Source organism: Lipotes vexillifer, unplaced genomic scaffold (assembly GCF_000442215.2).
Source record: "Lipotes vexillifer unplaced genomic scaffold, Lipotes_vexillifer_v1.1 scaffold1129, whole genome shotgun sequence".
Lineage (NCBI taxonomy): Eukaryota > Metazoa > Chordata > Mammalia > Artiodactyla > Lipotidae > Lipotes > Lipotes vexillifer.
The window spans coordinates 1,653,680-1,669,886 of record NW_006789022.1 but is presented as its reverse complement, the minus strand read 5'-3'; the positions used below and the strand labels follow the sequence as shown (position 1 = coordinate 1,669,886).

Here is a 16,207-nt window from a genome sequence, read left to right as displayed (position 1 = left end):
GGCTCGGAGGTGGGGGCCTGGACCGTGGTCCCAGCTTTGATGGTAGGCTATGTAACCCTGGGCAAAGCACTTCTCCTCTCTGGGCCTCGGGGTCCTCACCTGGTTGTAGAAGGCTTGGTGGGCCTGCCCTCCCCCAGCTTTTTCTGCAGGGGCGTGGGAGAGGCTTCATCTCCTGAGCATGGGAGATGGGCAAGGAGGAGATTATGGGTTTCCAGTTGACAGACGAGGTCACCAAGGGCCAGATGGACAAGACCTGCTGAGCAAGGGGTTTCATCCTGGATCTCAGCCTGGCTAAACTGTGGCCTTTGCTCTTTATTGCTCCAGTAGGTGAGTACCTCTTGGGCACCCAGGCTCCCTCTGCAGCAGGGAAGGCGGCTGGGTGGTTCCACTGGGGTACTGAGTGGTCAACAAGGCCTAAGGCAGGGTGAGGAAGATGCTAAAAAGGGTCCCATCCCACTCCCTGACTTCATTGCGAGGTTTCACTGCCCACTCCTGATGCTCACATGGACCAGTTGTTTATTTAGGCAAAACTGCTGGGTGGAAGCAGAAGCAAGAAGAACTACAATTCTGCAGCCTGTGGAAGGAAAACCACACTCACAGAAAGACAGACAAAATGAAAAAGCAGAGGGCTATGTACCAGATGAAAGAACAAGATAAAACCCCAGAAAAACAACTAAACGAAGTGGAGATAGGCACCTTCCAGAAAAATAATTCAGAATAATGATAGTGAAGATGATCCAGGACCTCAGAAAAAGAATGGAGGCAAAGATAGAGAAGATGCAAGAAATGTTTAACAAAAACTGAGAAGAATTAAAGAACAAACACCTAGAAGAATTAAAGAACAAACAAACAGAGATGAACAATACAATAACTGTAATGAAAAATACACTAGAAGGAATCAATAGCAGAATAACTGAGGCAGAAAAACGGATAAGAGACCTGGAAGAAAGAATGGTGGAATTCACTGCTGTGGAACAGAATAAAGAAAAAAGAATGAAAAGAAATGAAGACAGCCTAAGAGACCTCTGGGACAACATTAAACTCAACAACATTCACATTATAGGGGTCCCAGAAGGAGAAGAGAGAAAGGACCCGAGATTATAGTTGAAAACTTCCCTAACATGGGAAAGGAAATAGCCACCCAAGTCCAGGAAGCGCAGAGAGTCCCAGGCAGGATAAACCCAAGGAGAAACACGTCAAGACACATAGTAATCAAATTGACAAAAATTAAAGACAAAGAAAAATTATTGAAAGCAGAAAGGGAAAAACGACAAAAAACATACAAGGGAACTCCCATAAGGTTAACAGCTAATTTCTCAGCGGAAACTCTACAAGCCAGAAGGGAGTGGCACGATATATTTAAAGTGATGAAAGGGAAGAACCTACAACCAAGATTACTCTACCCGGCAGGGATCTCATTCAGATTCGACAGGGAAATCAAAAGCTTTACAGACAAGCAAAAGCTAAGATAATTCAGCACCACCAAACCAGCTCTACAACAAAGTTCCTTTAGGAACTTTTCTAAGTGGGAAACACAAGAGAAGAAAAGGACCTACAAAAACAAACCCATAACAATTAAGAAAATGGTAATAGGAACATACATACTGATAATTACCTTAAACGTGAACGGGTTAAATGCTCCAACTAAAAGACACAGGCTCACTGAATGGATACAAAAACAAGACCCATCTATATGCTGTCTACAAGAGACCCACTTCAGACCTAGGGACACATACAGACTGAAAGTGAGGGTATGGAAAAAGATATTCTATGCAAATTGAAATCTAAAGAAAGCTGGAGTAGCAATACTCATATCAGATAAAATAGACTTTAAAATAAAGAATGTTACAAGAGACAAAGAAGGACACTACATAATGATCAAGGGATCAATCCAAGAAGAAGATATAGCAATTATAAATATATATGCACCCAACATAGGAGCACCTCAATACATAAGGCAACTGCTAACAGCTATAAAAGAGGAAATCAACAATAACACAATAATAGTGGGGGGCTTTAACACCTCACTTACACCAATGGACAGATCATCCAGAGAGAAAAATTAATAAGGAAACACAAGCTTTAAATGAAGCAATAGACCAGATAGATTTAATTGATATTTATAGGACATTCCATCCAAAACCAGCAGATTACACTTTCTTCTCAAGTGCACACGGAACATTCTCCAGGATGGATCACATCCTGGGTCAGAAATCAAGCCTCAGTAAATTTAAGAAAATTGATATCATATCAAGCATCTTTTCCGACTACAACACTATGAGATGAGAAATAAATTACAGGGAAGAAAACGTAAAAAACACAAACACACGGAGGCTAAACAATACGTTACTAAATAACCAAGAGATCACTGAAGAAATCAAAGAGGAAATCAAAAAATACCTAGAGACAAATGACAACGAAAACACGACAATCCAAAACCTATGGGATGCAGCAAAAGCAGTTCTAAGAGGAAAGTTTATAGCAATACAAGCCTACCTCAAGAAACAAGAAAAATTTCAAATAAACAATCTAAACTTACACCTAAAGGAACTAGAGAAAGAAGAACAAACGAAACCCAAAGTTAGTAGAAGGAAAGAAATCATAAGATCAGAGCAGAAATAAATGAAATAGAAACAAAGAAAACAGTAGCAAAGGTCAATAAAACTAAACGCTGTTTCTTTGAGAAGATAAACAAAATTGATAAACCTTTAGCCAGACTCATCAAGAAAAAGAGGAAGAGGACTCAAATCAATAAAATTAGAAATGAAAAAGGAGAAGTTACAATGGACACCGCAGAAATACAAAGCATCATAAGAGACTCGTACAAGCAACTCTATGCCAATAAAATGGACAACGTGGAAGAAATGGACAAATTCTTAGAAAGGTATAACCTTCCAAGACTGAACCAGGAAGAAAGGAACACTCCCAAACTCATTCTATGAGGCCACCATCACCCTGATACCAAAACCAGACAAAGATACCACAAAGAAAGAAAATTACAGACCAATATCACTGATGAACATAGATGCAAAAATCCTCAACAAAATACTTGCAAACGGAATCCAACAACACATTAAAAGGATCATATACCATGATCAAGTGGGATTTATCCCAGGTATGCAAGGATTCTTCAATATACACAAATCAATCAATGTGATACACCATATTAACAAACTGAGGAATAAAAACCATATGATCATCTCAATAGATGCAGAAAAAGCTTTTGACAAAATTCAACACCCATTTATGATAAAAACTCTCCAGAAAGTGGCCATAGAGGGAACCTACCTCAACATAATAAAGGCCCTATACAAGAAACCCACAGCAAACATCATTCTCAATGGTGAAAAACTGAAAGCATTTCCTCTAAGATCAGGAACAAGACAAGGATGTCCACTCTCACCACTATTATTCAACATAGTTTTGGAAGTCCTAGCCATGGCAGTCAGAGAAGAAAAAGAAATAAAAGGAATACAAATTGGAAAAGAAGGAATAAAACTGTCACTGTTTGCAGATAACAAGATACTATACATAGAGAATCCTAAAGATGTCACCAGAAAAAAACTAGAGCTAATCAATGAATTGGTAAAGTTGCAGGATACAAAATTAATGGACAGAAATCTCTTGCATTGGTATACACTAACAACGAAAGATCAGAAAGAGAAATTAAGGAAACAGTCCCATTCACCTTTGCAACAAAAAGAATAAAATACCTAGGAATAAACGTACCTAAAAAGGTAAAAGTCCTGTATGCAGAAAACTATAAGACATTGATGAAAGAAATCAAAGGTGACACAAACAGATGGAGAGGTATACCATGTTCTTGGACTGGAAGAATCAATATTGTGAAAATGACTATACAACCCAAAGCAATCTACATCTTCAGTGCAATCCCTATAAAATTACCAGTGGCATTTTTTACAGAACTAGAACAAAAAAGTCTTAAAATTTGTATGGAAACACAAAAGACCCCGAATAGCCAAAGCAGTCTTGAGGGAAGAAAATGGAGCTGGAGGAATCAGACTCCCTGACTTCAGACTATACTACAAAGCTACAGTAATCAAGACAATATGGTACTGGCACAAAAACAGGAACATAGATCAATGGAACAGGATAGAAAGCCCAGAGATAAACTCATGCACCTATGGTCAACTTATCTATGACAAAGGAGGCAAGGATATACAATGGAGAAAAGACAGTCTCTTCAGTAAGTGGTGCTGGGAAAACTGGACTGCTACATGTAAAAGAATGAAATTAGAACTCTCCCTAACACCATACACCAAAATAAACTCAAAATGGATTAGAGCCCTAAATGTAAGCCCAGACACTATAAAACTCTTAGAGGAAAACATAGGAAGAACACTCTTTGACATAAATCATAGCAAGATCTTTTTTGATCCACCTCCTATCCTAGAGTAATGGAAATAAAAACAAAAGTAAACAAATGGGACCTAATGAAACTTAAAAACATTTGCAAAGCAAAGGAAACTACAAACAAGATGAAAAGACAACCCTCAGAATAGGAGAAAATATTTGCAAATGAATCAACCGACAAAGGATTAATCTCCAAAATATATAAACAATTTATGCAGCTCAATATTAAAAAAAAAAAAACCCAATCCAAAAATGGGCAGAAGACCTAAATAGACACTTCTCCAAAGAAGACTTACAGATGGCCAAGAAGCACATGAAAAGCTGCTCAACATCACTAATTATTAGAGAAATGCAAATCAAAACTACAATGGGAGGGCTTCCCTGGTGGCGCAGTGGTTGAGAGTCCGCCTGCCGATGCAGGGGACATGGGTTCGTGCCCTTGTCTGGGAAGATCCCACATGCCGTGGAGCAACTAGGCCCGTGAGCCATGGCTGCTGAGCCTGCGCATCTGGAGCCTGTGCTCCGTAACGGGAGAGGCCACAACAGTGAGAGGCCCGCGTACCACAAAAAAAAAACAACAAAAACCTACAATGGGGTATCACCTCACACTGGTTAGAATGGGCATCATCAGAAAATCTACAAACAACAAGTGCTGGAGAGGGTGTGGAGAAAAGGGAACCCTCTTGCACTGTTGGTGGGAATGAAAATTCATACAGCCACTATGGAGAACAGTATGGAGCTTCCATAAGAAACTAAAAATAGAATTACCATATGACCCAGCAATCCCAGTACTGGGCATATACCCAGAGAAAACCATAATTCAAAAATACACATACACCCCAATGTTCATTGCAGCACTATTTACAATAGCTAGGTCATGGAAGCAACCTAAATGCCCATGGACAGATGAATGGATAAAGAAGTTGTGGTACATATATACAATGGAATATTACTCAGCCATAAAAAGGAACAAAATTGGGTCATTTGTAGAGTCATGGATGGATCCAGAGACTGTCATACAGAATGAAATAAGTCAGAAAGAGAAAAACAAATATCGTATATTAACGCATATACGTGGAACCTAGAAAAATGGTACAGAGGAACTGGTTTGCAGGGCAGAAATAGAGACACAGTTGTAGAGAACAAACCTATGGACACCAAGGGGGGAAAGCGGCGGGTGGGGTTGTGTGGTGTGGGATGAACTGGGAGATTGGGATTGACATGTATACACTAATATGTATAAAATAGATAACTAATAACAACTTGCTGTATACAAAATAAATAAAATAAAATTCAAAAAACAAAACAAACCAAAATTGCTGGGTGGAGACTTCACAGCATAGTGTAGGGGATGGAGTCCAGGGGAATGAAAGGTGTTGGGGTCCAGAGTGCTAGGAAGGGGTTCCCGGACTACAAACTGGAAAGAATGCCAAACTCCTGGAAGTCCACCTGTGCCTTAGATACCCTGCGGCAGGATTTTGAACAGAAGACCCCAGTAGCACATCTTAGGTCCCAGAGGGGCTGGGAGTTCCATCCAGGGAGGCTAGCTTGCCTGGGGTGGGGTGGCAGCACCAGGGAGCATCCCACGCTCTGATGCTTTGCCACTCCTAGGCTGGCCCTTTAAACCCAGATCATGATGTCACCTTAGACAGCAAGGGACGGGAGGGGGACTGCAGGCCTGCGGAAGGACTGCATTTCCCAGCAGCCTTGTGTGCACCACACCCCTCCCAGCAGGCACTGGCTCACTGCAGACTATTAACCAGTCCAGTGCCAGTTTCTACTGGGGTTTTGAAGCGTCCAGCCATTCTGGAGTGAGGGTGGGGTTCCCCTTGGGGGTGGAATGCCTGGGGCACAGATGCAGCAGGCCAAATCTTTGGGCCTGACATAGGATTGGGCCTCTTTCCTGCCGGAGTCCTGGCATCGCCCCCAGCTTCCTGGTGCAGACTCCTGAGTCTTCCTCTCCCTATGCAGTCTCCCGTGCAGAAAGCAGGAACCCAGCGCCAGTTGGACCCCTTCCCGCTCAGCTTCAGTCTTGTCCCTGGGTGCCCGCAGGGATTACCCCTTTGGTCAGGCAGCCGCTTTTATTGGTGAAGGGACTACATCTCCCAGCTGCCCCGGGCGGGAACTTCCTGACGCAGCACCCCACCCCCCCACCCCGCCCCCGGCCCCCAAACCCGCGGGGATGTGCGGGCCGACTGGGGGAGGTGACTTGATGTCATCGTGAGCAGCTGGGCGGCGGGTGCCGGTGCGCACAGAGCCGGGGCTCCTGTGGTGCTGCGCGGGTCGGGTGCCACGACTTGAGGAGAGGTCTGCGCGCTGCCCCGGCCAGCCCAGAGCCCGTCGGGCGCCCGCGCCCCGACGCGGGGCTGAGCTGGGTGCACGCTCTGGCCCCCCCCGGAGCCAGAGAGAGAACCCAGGAGCGCCGCCGCCCAGCGCCAGCGCCCTGAACCGGACCGCGGCTCGGGAGCCCTGAACAGCTGCTCCCTCCCCACCGGCAGCCCCTGGAGGGTGGGCGACCAAAGTCTGGGCATCTGAGAAGTGAGTGGCCCCCCTCGAGAGGCAGATGAGATCTGGGGGCGAGGAAGGAGAAACTGAGGGGGGCAGGCTGCGGGTCGTGGGGGGGGCAGGGGGATGGGACCCTCATTCTTGGGGAAGTCCCTGGTGACTGGATTAGTGGAGCAGAAACGGGGGCCCCATTCTGTTAGGGGCCAGGGATGAGGAACGAGGTCCCCGTTCCAGGTAGGGTCTGGCTGGCGGGAGAGTCCCTATTTCGAGAGGGGTTGTTTTGGAGTCTGGGGCCTTTCAGTCCGGGAGAAGGGAGGGCCCTGTCTCCTGTGGGAGAGGGCTACACCTCTCTTTAGGGTCTGGGCCAGGGTAGGAGGGAAAGTAGACTTGGGCGCTCCGCCGCAGCCCCACAGGCTGTCCTGAAAGAACTGACAGGCTCTCTCTGTCTCTTTCTTGCTGACCTCTCTGCCCTGACTTCTTTTTTAAAAGAGCCAGGGTGGGAACCCTAACTGGACTCTTCCGACCCTCAGGAAGGACCTGAGACCTGAGCCATCCTCCTCTCTACCGTGCTTGCTCCCCAGGACTGGGCAGTTGCCAGAGGCCCTGGGGGGGGGGGCCAGGACTGTGCTGTGCTCCTCCCCACCGCACAGGATGGGCCCAAGTTAGTCAGCCCAGCCTCACGCAGCATCCTGCAGGCCCAGAGGGAAGCTCAGGGGCTCTGAAGGCTTGGCCCACCGCCTGACCGCCATGGAGACGAAGCTGCCCCCCGCAAGCACCCCCGGCAGCCCCTCGTCCCCAGGGCTGTCCCCGGTGCCCCCACCCGACAAGGGGGACCCCCCTCGTCCCCAGGGCTGTCCCCGGTGCCCCCACCCGACAAGGTGGACGGCTTCTCCCGCCGTTCCCTCCGCAGGGCCCGGCCCCGGCGGTCCCACAGCTCCTCTCAATTCCGCTATCAAAGCAACCAGCAGGAACTCATTCCACTGCCCCTGCTCAAAGGTGAGCCCGGCTCTTGGCTCCAGGGCTACCTGAGTCCTGGAGTGGGCAAGTGAGGTTTGGGGGTGGGGTGGTGGGAAGCATCTGGCAGCTTCGATCAGAGGGAGTCTGGACGGCCCCTTCCAGGCCAGGGACTCCACCACCTGACCGCCACCTCCCAGCCCTCTACCCTCTCTGCTGACGCATGGCCTGACTGGCCTGTCATCCTTGGAGGTGGGGCATCTGGAGGTGGCGCCACCCTGGGGGGCAGACCAGGGCCAAGGGTGGGGCCTACAGCTTGGGTTCCAGGAGGCCACTAGCAGCCCAGCTGCTGCCGGGGTCCTGGGGCAGGTGCTTAGCACGCTTCCCTGCAGTTACCGTGAAGTCCCCCCAACTCTGGGCTACAGGGCCCAACTGGCTGAGGCACAGGGCACCCGAGAGGTCCTCGGGGCTGGCTCTTCTCCCCACTTCTGGCTCTTAGAACAGAGTGCCACCTATTAGAGGGAGGCAGTGGCTGTTGGGCACCTGTGGAAAGCCCAGGCAGCCAGGGTCTGTTACCATGCTTTAAAATCAGGCTATCATGTTCTCTGAGCCTAGGTTAGGATGAAGAGATGACGCTCCTTTACTTCACAAGAATGGAGGATGGGACAGAAGTTGTTTGCTTTCTGCAGGGAGAGGGAAATGGCACAAAAGCATGGGGTATGGGGGGGCAGAGGAGGCTGCCTTAGGGATTAGGAGGGCCCACCCCTGCCCAGAGCTGTGGCAGCTGGAGCCCAGGCTCAGCTCCCTCCTTCCTCCCCAGATGTGCCAGCCTCTGAGCTGCATGAGCTGCTGAGCCGGAAGCTGGCCCAGTGTGGGGTGATGTTTGACTTCTTGGACTGTGTGGCTGACCTGAAAGGGAAGGAGGTGAAGCGGGCGGCGCTCAATGAGCTGGTGGAGTGTGTGGGGAGCACTCGGGGGGTCCTCATTGAGCCTGTCTACCCAGACATCATCCGCATGGTGAGCACCTGGCACCTGGCCTCTGGGGGAGGGCTTGTTGCCCATGGGAACCCTAAGCCTGCCTGCGGAGCCCCCGTGCGGAGGATAAACCCACAGTCTTTGGCTTGACCTCAAGGCCCACATCTTCCTCCCCCGCAACCCCTGTCCCAGCCCCACTGCTGCCCAGCACCCAGCCAGTGTAGGTTACTCAAGTGCCTCCTGGGCTTGTCCCACCCTGCGCTTTTGCTTATGTTCTCCTAAGGCCTGGTGTGCACTCCCACCACGTTCCTTATCGCCACGGCCTGGCTCAGGTGCTGCCTCTTCCATGAAGCCTCTCTCAATGCCCAAGCTAGAAATCTCCCTTTTGCTGCTTAGAATGTCCTTAGACCTTACCACTTTCCATCTCATCTTCCCTGCTGGACTGCACCTGATAGAGGGCAGGGATGTATCTCATCCACCCCTGGGTCCCCAACCCTGGGCCCAGGTCTATCCATGAACTAGATGTTCAGGTAATGATTGCCAAGGAGTGAATTGGTTGCTTGGGTAGGTGCTGAGGCCCATTAAACTTTGGATGAGGGACGTCCTGGTTTCCGCCTTCAAGGGTTCTTCCGTAGAGAACCCCGACTCTGTCCCCTCAGATCTCAGTGAATATCTTCCGGACGCTGCCACCCAGTGAGAACCCTGAATTTGACCCCGAAGAGGATGAGCCCAACCTTGAGCCTTCATGGCCACATCTTCAGGTATGAGGGCTGGGGAAGACAGGGATCTGAGTTTCAGAAGAGATCCGAGGAGAGGGTAGAGGGTCTCCTTAGGCCCCAGACTGTTGGATGAGGGCCACAGGGCAGGATGAGGGGGGAGGCTGCTCCTGAACTCACCTTTCTGTCTGTTCCCCTCCTCCAGCTGGTATACGAGTTTTTTCTGCGTTTCTTGGAGAGCCCAGACTTCCAGCCCTCCGTGGCCAAGAGATATGTGGATCAAAAGTTTGTCCTGATGGTGAAGTGGGGAGCCCAGGCCGGGTGGTGTCATGGAGCAGGGGCAGGCTCTCTGAGTGGCGTGGGGATAGGATGGAAGCAACCTGGCTCGGCCTCTTTCCTAACCCCTGATCCTGTGTCCCACAGCTCCTGGAGCTATTTGATAGCGAGGACCCTCGGGAGCGTGAGTACCTCAAGACCATCTTGCACAGGGTCTATGGAAAGTTCCTGGGGCTCCGGGCCTACATCCGCAAACAGTGCAGCCATATCTTCCTCCGGTGGGTGCCTGTAGCCTGCCCCGCTGGGACCTGGGGAGGGAGGGAGAGAGCTATGGGGAGAAGACAGAGGCAAAAGCTTCTGGCTGGGGGGGCACAGTTTTTTCTTGGCAATGTATATTATATAATTTTTGCTTATACAAATCCTGTGAGATCAGTAGAGAAAGGGTATTTATTTCCATCTTACAGATGAGGAAATTGAGGCTGAGAGATGAAGTGGTTTGCAGGGACTAGGTCAGTTCAGGGGGCCTAGGATCTAGTGTCACACCAGGCCTTAAGGACCCAAAGAATGAGATTCTTTCTGCAAATATGTATTGAGCGCCAATGCCCACTGGGCATCAGGGACCCACATTGCCTTGTAGTTGAGACTGGCTCTTGAGCTAGATGGCCTGTGTTTGAGTTTGGTTCAAATATTTGGGTGAACTTGGGCAAATTATTTAAGCTCTCTCCTAGTCTCCTCGTCTCTAGAAGGGGAATGTTAACTATACTACACAGAGATAATCATCAAGTTGAAATGAGGCAGTGCCTTCAAAGCACTCAGTGTAGCTCCTGGACCAAGGCCGGAACTCTGAAACATTAGCTTTTATCGTTATTAGCTACAAAATAGGTGAGGCATGATCCCTCTCCTCCAGGAGCTCAGTGTATTAGATCCCTTGCTTATTAACTTTGCAGCAAGTTTCATTGAACTGCTGAGCCTTGATGTCTTCATCTATATAATGGATCTAATAAGGTCTACCTCCTGGGATAATTTTGAGAAGTATGTAGCACAGAATAGACACTGTGTTTGTCATTCTTTTGGTTGATTGGCATGAAGAGTGGAGGACTCAGGCTAGGTGCCTGTGGACTGGATGGGGACCAGGTAATGAGGGTTAGGGTCTTGGGGAGGAAGAGACGAGTTGGAATGCTTCATAGAAGAGAGGTTTGAATACCAGAGGGGAAAGGGTGGGTGGGATGAATTGGGAGATTGGGGTTGACATATATACACTATTGATACTATGTATAAAATGGATAGCTAATGAGAACCTACTGTATAGCACAGGGAACTCTACTCAATGCTCTGTGGTGACCTAAATGGGACGGAAATCCAGAAAAGAGGGAATATATGTATATGTATAGCTGATTCACTTTGCTGTACAGTAGAAACTAACACAACATTGTAAAGCAACCATATACCCCAATAAAAATTTTAAAAAAAGAGGAAGAAGAAAGGTTTGAGCTGGGACCCAGGGTGGCACTGGTGGCTGGGCTGAGAAGGGTAATAAAGAGGTGGGTGTGGATCTCAGTGGGGCCTGGTTTGGGGTTTGGGGAAGGGAGCACAGCCTCTGGGTGGGGAGAGAGTTGGATTGATGTGCAGGCTGGGGATGGGCAGGCAGGGTGACAGAGAGGAGGACTGGGCCTGCTCCAACTGCCTTGAGCCCTTCTGCGTCCTTCTCTTCCTCTCAAAGGTTCATCTATGAACTCGAGCACTTCAATGGCGTGGCTGAGCTGCTGGAGATCTTAGGAAGGTGACTCTCTCTGGGCATCAGCTGGAGCCTCAGGGTTCTGGGAGGAGGGACTGAGGCCCAGTCATGCCAACCCTCCTCATCTCTTCTGCCCCCTCCTCAGCATCATCAACGGCTTTGCACTGCCCCTGAAGACTGAGCACAAGCAGTTTCTGGTTCGAGTCCTGATTCCCCTGCACTCTGTCAAGTCGCTGTCTGTCTTTCACGCCCAGGTAAGGCCCAGGCCTGGTCCTGCCACGGCAGAGAGGTCCTGACAGAGTGAGGGCAGCCACCCGGGCCCGCAGAGCCAGCCTGACACTCTGATTTCAGCCACACTAAAAGCGTGAACTCACGGGATCCTCTCTCACCTCCTTCTTGACTAATTCTGTTCCGTCTACCGTAGAGAATCCCCACGACCGTTTAAGGCCGATCTCAGACACTGGCCTCTGAAGACTTCCCAGCCCCCTCCCGCTCGACCTGCCTGTGCAGGATTGAGCTCTCCTCCTTCCAGATACAGATTCCGGTTAAGAAACCTTTTGTAAAATCTGTAAGGACTAGTTTACGGAATGTTTCCCCTGTGAGGTCATTATTGTGTCCCTGCACACCAAGCATGGTGCCTGGTGTATCCTAGGTGGTCAGTAAATGATTGGTGACTAAGAGAATAGACATAGGAAATGAGCCAATGTCTAGTGTCCTGTCCTGGTCCCCTCCTGACCCCTGTCCTCTCTCTCTCTGCCTCCTCCTCCCCCGCCGCGCCCCGCTGCAGCTGGCATACTGTGTGGTACAGTTCCTGGAGAAGGATGCCACTTTGACAGAGCATGTGAGTACCTCTGGGGGGAAGGGCAAGCCCCCACCCCTGCAGGTCTGACTCGTTTCTGCCTCAACTCCCACAGGTGATCCGGGGGCTGCTCAAATACTGGCCAAAAACCTGTACCCAGAAGGAGGTATGAGGAAGGGCTTTGATGTCTACCACAGGGAGGTTGGGAGGGCTCAGCTTCCAGAGGGCAGGCAGGTGTGTGTCAGGGGAGATGGGAACTGCTGCTCCCTGTGTCCCTACCCCCACCCCAGGTGATGTTTCTGGGGGAGATGGAAGAGATTCTGGATGTCATTGAGCCCTCCCAGTTCGTGAAGATCCAGGAGCCCCTCTTCAAGCAGGTGGCTCGCTGTGTGTCCAGCCCCCATTTCCAGGTATGGGGCCGGAATGGGTGGGGGTGAGAGCCAGGGTATGGACTGGTAAGGTTGGCAAATTGATCTAACACAGCTTCCTCTGCCCTCAGTTTCTCCTCTGGACCTTCCTGGGTCCAATAATGGGGAGATGCTGGACTTCGGGTCAGGAGACCTAGGGTCAAGCCTCAGATCCACCTCCCACTGGCTGAGGAGCCTTGAGCAAATCACTTCACCACTCTGAGTCAGATTAGGCTTCCTTATCTGTAGAATGGGCCAACAGGTGGTGATGAGAGCCGAAGAGACAGTAGCATAAACACATTTCGTAAACTGAAATGGATGTGTAGCAAACATCCATGAATGGGATGGATGGTTGTCCGCTTCCTTAGTGGCCTTAGATTTCATTAGCCCCACTTCAGAGCCCAGCAAGGCTTCTCCACACCATCCAGGCTGGCTGTAACTGGTGTTCTCCTACATGTGTGTACAGACTTTCATTTTTATGAGCCATACATGGCGGTTGTCAATTTTTCCTCACAGTGACTCTGGCACTTCAGTTTACTGAATACCTCATTTGATTCTTACAACAGCCGTATGGAGGTAGCTATTATTAGCCCCACTTTACAGATTTGAAAACAGAGGCTGAGGGGTTAAATACCCTGTCCAAAGTCATGTGGCCAGTGTGTAGTGGAGCCAGGATTCACCTCTGAGCGTTGGACTCCCAATCGAGTGTTCTTTTCACCTCACCATGTTGCTTCCTCCCGTGGGTCAGATGAGCCCTGAAGATGGGGTGTGTGGAGGGCAGGGCACCCTGGGTTTTGGGCTGGGGATGGATACCAGGCCTTGCATGTGCAGGGAAGCCACTGCCAGGCGCCTACTCTGCCATCTCGCTGCCCCAGGTTGCAGAGCGGGCTCTGTATTTCTGGAACAATGAGTATATCCTGAGCCTCATTGAGGACAACTGCCATACTGTGCTGCCTGCTGTGTTTGGGACCCTCTACCAAGTCTCCAAGGAGCACTGGAATCAGTGAGTGCCCAGGCCTTGACCTAACCCACAGAACCTGGGGCAGGGCCAGCCAGTCCAGAACTGGGGTTACTGCTAGCTGGAGAGGATCAGGGAAGGCATCCGAAGATGGCAGAGGGGTGGTGAAAGGGGCAGGCAGAGGGCAGTGCTTGTGGTGTTCAGGGCTGCATGCTGTATTTGGGACACAGGGACAGGCAGAATGCCAGAGAGGGAGGTGGGACCCAACTGAATTGCTCTCATCTCTCACCCCCTCCCTTGACCCTGCCAAGAACCATTGTGTCTCTGATCTACAATGTGCTCAAGACCTTCATGGAGATGAATGGGAAGCTGTTTGATGAGCTCACAGCCTCCTACAAGCTGGAAAAGCAGCAGTGAGTGCTGGGAGGCTGGACATGGAGGGAGAGGGGAGAAAAGCAGAAAAAAACCAGTTCCTAATGGTTGGAGGGAACCAAAGAGGACAACCCACATCCCATCTGATCAGATGTTTAAAGTCTCTCCCTGTGTTTGCCAAGTGCTGGGGCACCCAAGCCCAGTTATGCCCTGCACCCTCCAGTTATCCCCTGCACCCTCCAGTTATCCCCTGCATCCTCCAGTTATGCCCTGCATCCTCCAGTTATCCCCTGCATCCTCCAGTTATGCCCTGCATCCTCCAGTTATCCCCTGCATCCTCCAGTTATCCCCTGCATCCTCCAGTTATGCCCTGCATCCTCCAGTTATCCCCTGCATCCTCCAGTTATCCCCTGCATCCTCGTTATGCCCTGCATCCTCCAGTTATGCCCTGCATCCTCCAGTTATGCCCTGCATCCTCCAGTTATCCCCTGCATCCTCCAGTTGTCCCCCCAAGTACTTCTTGCACGTATGGAGCACCCTATACTTCAGCTGGGGCCTCTCAGGGCCAGGCTGCTCCATTTACTCCATGACCACAGGCTGGGACCAGTCTCTCCTTAGTGCCTTCTCCCCTAAGTGGAGTCTCTTTGCAGGTGGGGTGGTGGTGAGGTAGGCTGGATTGCAGGTGGGGCCCCAGGTAAGGGAACTGCCTCACCCTCTCTCCCCAGGGAACAGCAGAAGGCCCAGGAACGTCAGGAGCTGTGGCAAGGCCTGGAGGAGCTACGGCTACGCCGGTTACAGGGGACCCAGGGGGCCAAAGAGGCCCCACTCCAGCGGCTTACACCCCAGGTGGCCACCGGTGGAGGTCAGAGCTAAAGATCCCCAGAAGGGGAGGAGCTAAACCCAGAGCTGTCAGTCCCTCCATCCTCCCTCCTGCCCAGGGGTCCAGAGAGATACACACCTACTCCTGGTCTTGCCAGAGGGGGCTCGGAGGGCTTCCTGCCTGGCCCAGCGTGCGCAGTTTCCACTGGGGGGGAGAGGAGGAGAGATGGGGGTCCTGGCAACAGAACTCTCAGGCCGTCCTGGCAGGACTTGACCAGGGCAAGCTTGACCAGGAAACTGCCATCGGGGATCTGCCTCTGCCCCACAAAGCTGGGCTACAGACTGCAGGCAGGTTCCCACCCCCTGCTCCCAGCCTAGGGCAAGGGGACTTGGCCCCTCACCTGCCCCACCTTGTGCCAGCGGGAGGTCCTTCCTCACCCCACCATGGGATCCATGGTCTATTTATTCTCCCCCAGCTCACCTGCAACACAGACATTATCCTGGGCCTGGTGCACCTTCCTTCCTTCCCTCCCCTCCCTTGCCCTGTACATCCTTGTCCCCTTTTTATTTATTGGGCAGGGGGAGGGGTGAGGGCACAGGCAGAAGATTCCCTGTGTCCTGGGGCAAGGGTGGGTGGTCACAATAACCATGGTCTGTTCCCCTTTCCCTGGCTGGGGGTAGATTTAATAAAGAGAGAAACTCATGATCTGCTTGCTTTATTTAGGACAAAGAGGGAGATGAAATGATGAAGGACTGGTTAGGAAGCCAGGCAGAGGTGGGGAAGAGGCAGAAACGCCCCTCTCCTCACAGGGTTGGAGCTGTTGTCCTTGCTGAGGTTCAGGGTATGTAGGATATACTCCAACATTAAACCCTCTGACCAAGGGGAGGGTGGTGGGGGGAGAAGGATGGGCTAGTAGCGCGAGAGGCGACACATGTCACACTGGCAGGCCCTGGCCGTGAAGATCTCCAGCTCCTCCCTCCGGTCCCCCCCACAATGCAGCTGCACCTTCACCTGTGGGAGAGGTGGGTGTCTGTTCCAGTCCCCTTCCTCAGGCCATCTTAGATCCCCATCTCCTCTGTCTCCCCTACCCGCAACGAGCACCACCGAGCTGGGCCCCCTCACCTTCCTCAGGCTGCTGATGGTGCAGCACTGAGAGACAGAGGTGATGTTATGTCGATAGCCACTGGCCACCAGCACCGAGTAACGGGAAGGGAAGGCGCTGGACTCGCAGTGGCCCACACAGGCCTGTGCCACATGGGAGCCCTGGCAGGTGCCTTGGCGGTCACTTCGCACCGTCACATTGAAGGCTAGAAGAA

At 50.8% G+C, this 16,207-nt stretch overlaps 2 protein-coding genes across 4 annotated transcripts in view; one reads left to right on the top strand and one right to left on the bottom strand.

Annotated features, from left to right (window-relative positions):
- The first annotated feature begins 6,571 nt into the window (after nt 1-6,571).
- PPP2R5B (protein phosphatase 2 regulatory subunit B'beta) lies at nt 6,572-15,593 on the top strand. Of its 3 annotated transcripts, none has more exons than XM_007462034.1 (15): nt 6,572-6,912; nt 7,369-7,689; nt 7,729-7,875; nt 8,654-8,850; nt 9,468-9,569; nt 9,730-9,822; nt 9,948-10,078; nt 11,521-11,580; nt 11,681-11,789; nt 12,323-12,376; nt 12,450-12,500; nt 12,625-12,744; nt 13,617-13,744; nt 14,011-14,112; nt 14,797-15,593. In XM_007462034.1, exons 4-15 carry the CDS (start codon nt 8,713-8,715, stop codon nt 14,942-14,944), a joined length of 1,236 nt encoding a protein of 411 aa, XP_007462096.1. In that variant the 5' UTR covers nt 6,572-6,912; nt 7,369-7,689; nt 7,729-7,875; nt 8,654-8,712; the 3' UTR covers nt 14,945-15,593. The 3 variants fall into 3 exon arrangements, with proteins under 3 accessions (XP_007462096.1, XP_007462097.1, XP_007462095.1); XM_007462035.1 differs by having other exon boundaries at nt 6,829-6,912; nt 7,369-7,679; XM_007462033.1 differs by lacking the exon at nt 6,572-6,912 and having other exon boundaries at nt 7,627-7,664; nt 7,715-7,875; nt 14,797-14,944.
- Nucleotides 15,594-15,770: 177 nt separating this feature from the next.
- GPHA2 (glycoprotein hormone subunit alpha 2) overlaps nt 15,771-16,207 on the bottom strand; it is a 1,206-nt gene continuing 769 nt past the window's right edge. Inside the window, exons 3-4 of the mRNA XM_007462032.1 lie at nt 16,014-16,198; nt 15,771-15,902 (exon numbers count right to left, since the gene is read on the bottom strand). Coding sequence (XP_007462094.1) covers nt 15,801-15,902; nt 16,014-16,198 — 287 coding nt within the window. The 3' untranslated portion in view covers nt 15,771-15,800. The remainder of the gene's footprint in view (nt 15,903-16,013; nt 16,199-16,207) is intronic.

What these genes read in the sequence shown, in the direction of transcription:
- PPP2R5B (XM_007462033.1), top strand. Translation starts at nt 7,627, where the DNA reads ATGGAGACGAAGCTGCCCCCCGCAAGCACCCCCGGCAG. An exon ending in CCCGCAAGCACCCCCGGCAG is followed by an intron (nt 7,665 to 7,714) that starts CCCCTCGTCCCC and finishes ACAAGGGGGACC; the next exon opens with CCCCTCGTCCCCAGGGCTGT. An exon ending in TACAAGCTGGAAAAGCAGCA is followed by an intron (nt 14,113 to 14,796) that starts GTGAGTGCTGGG and finishes CTCTCTCCCCAG; the next exon opens with GGAACAGCAGAAGGCCCAGG.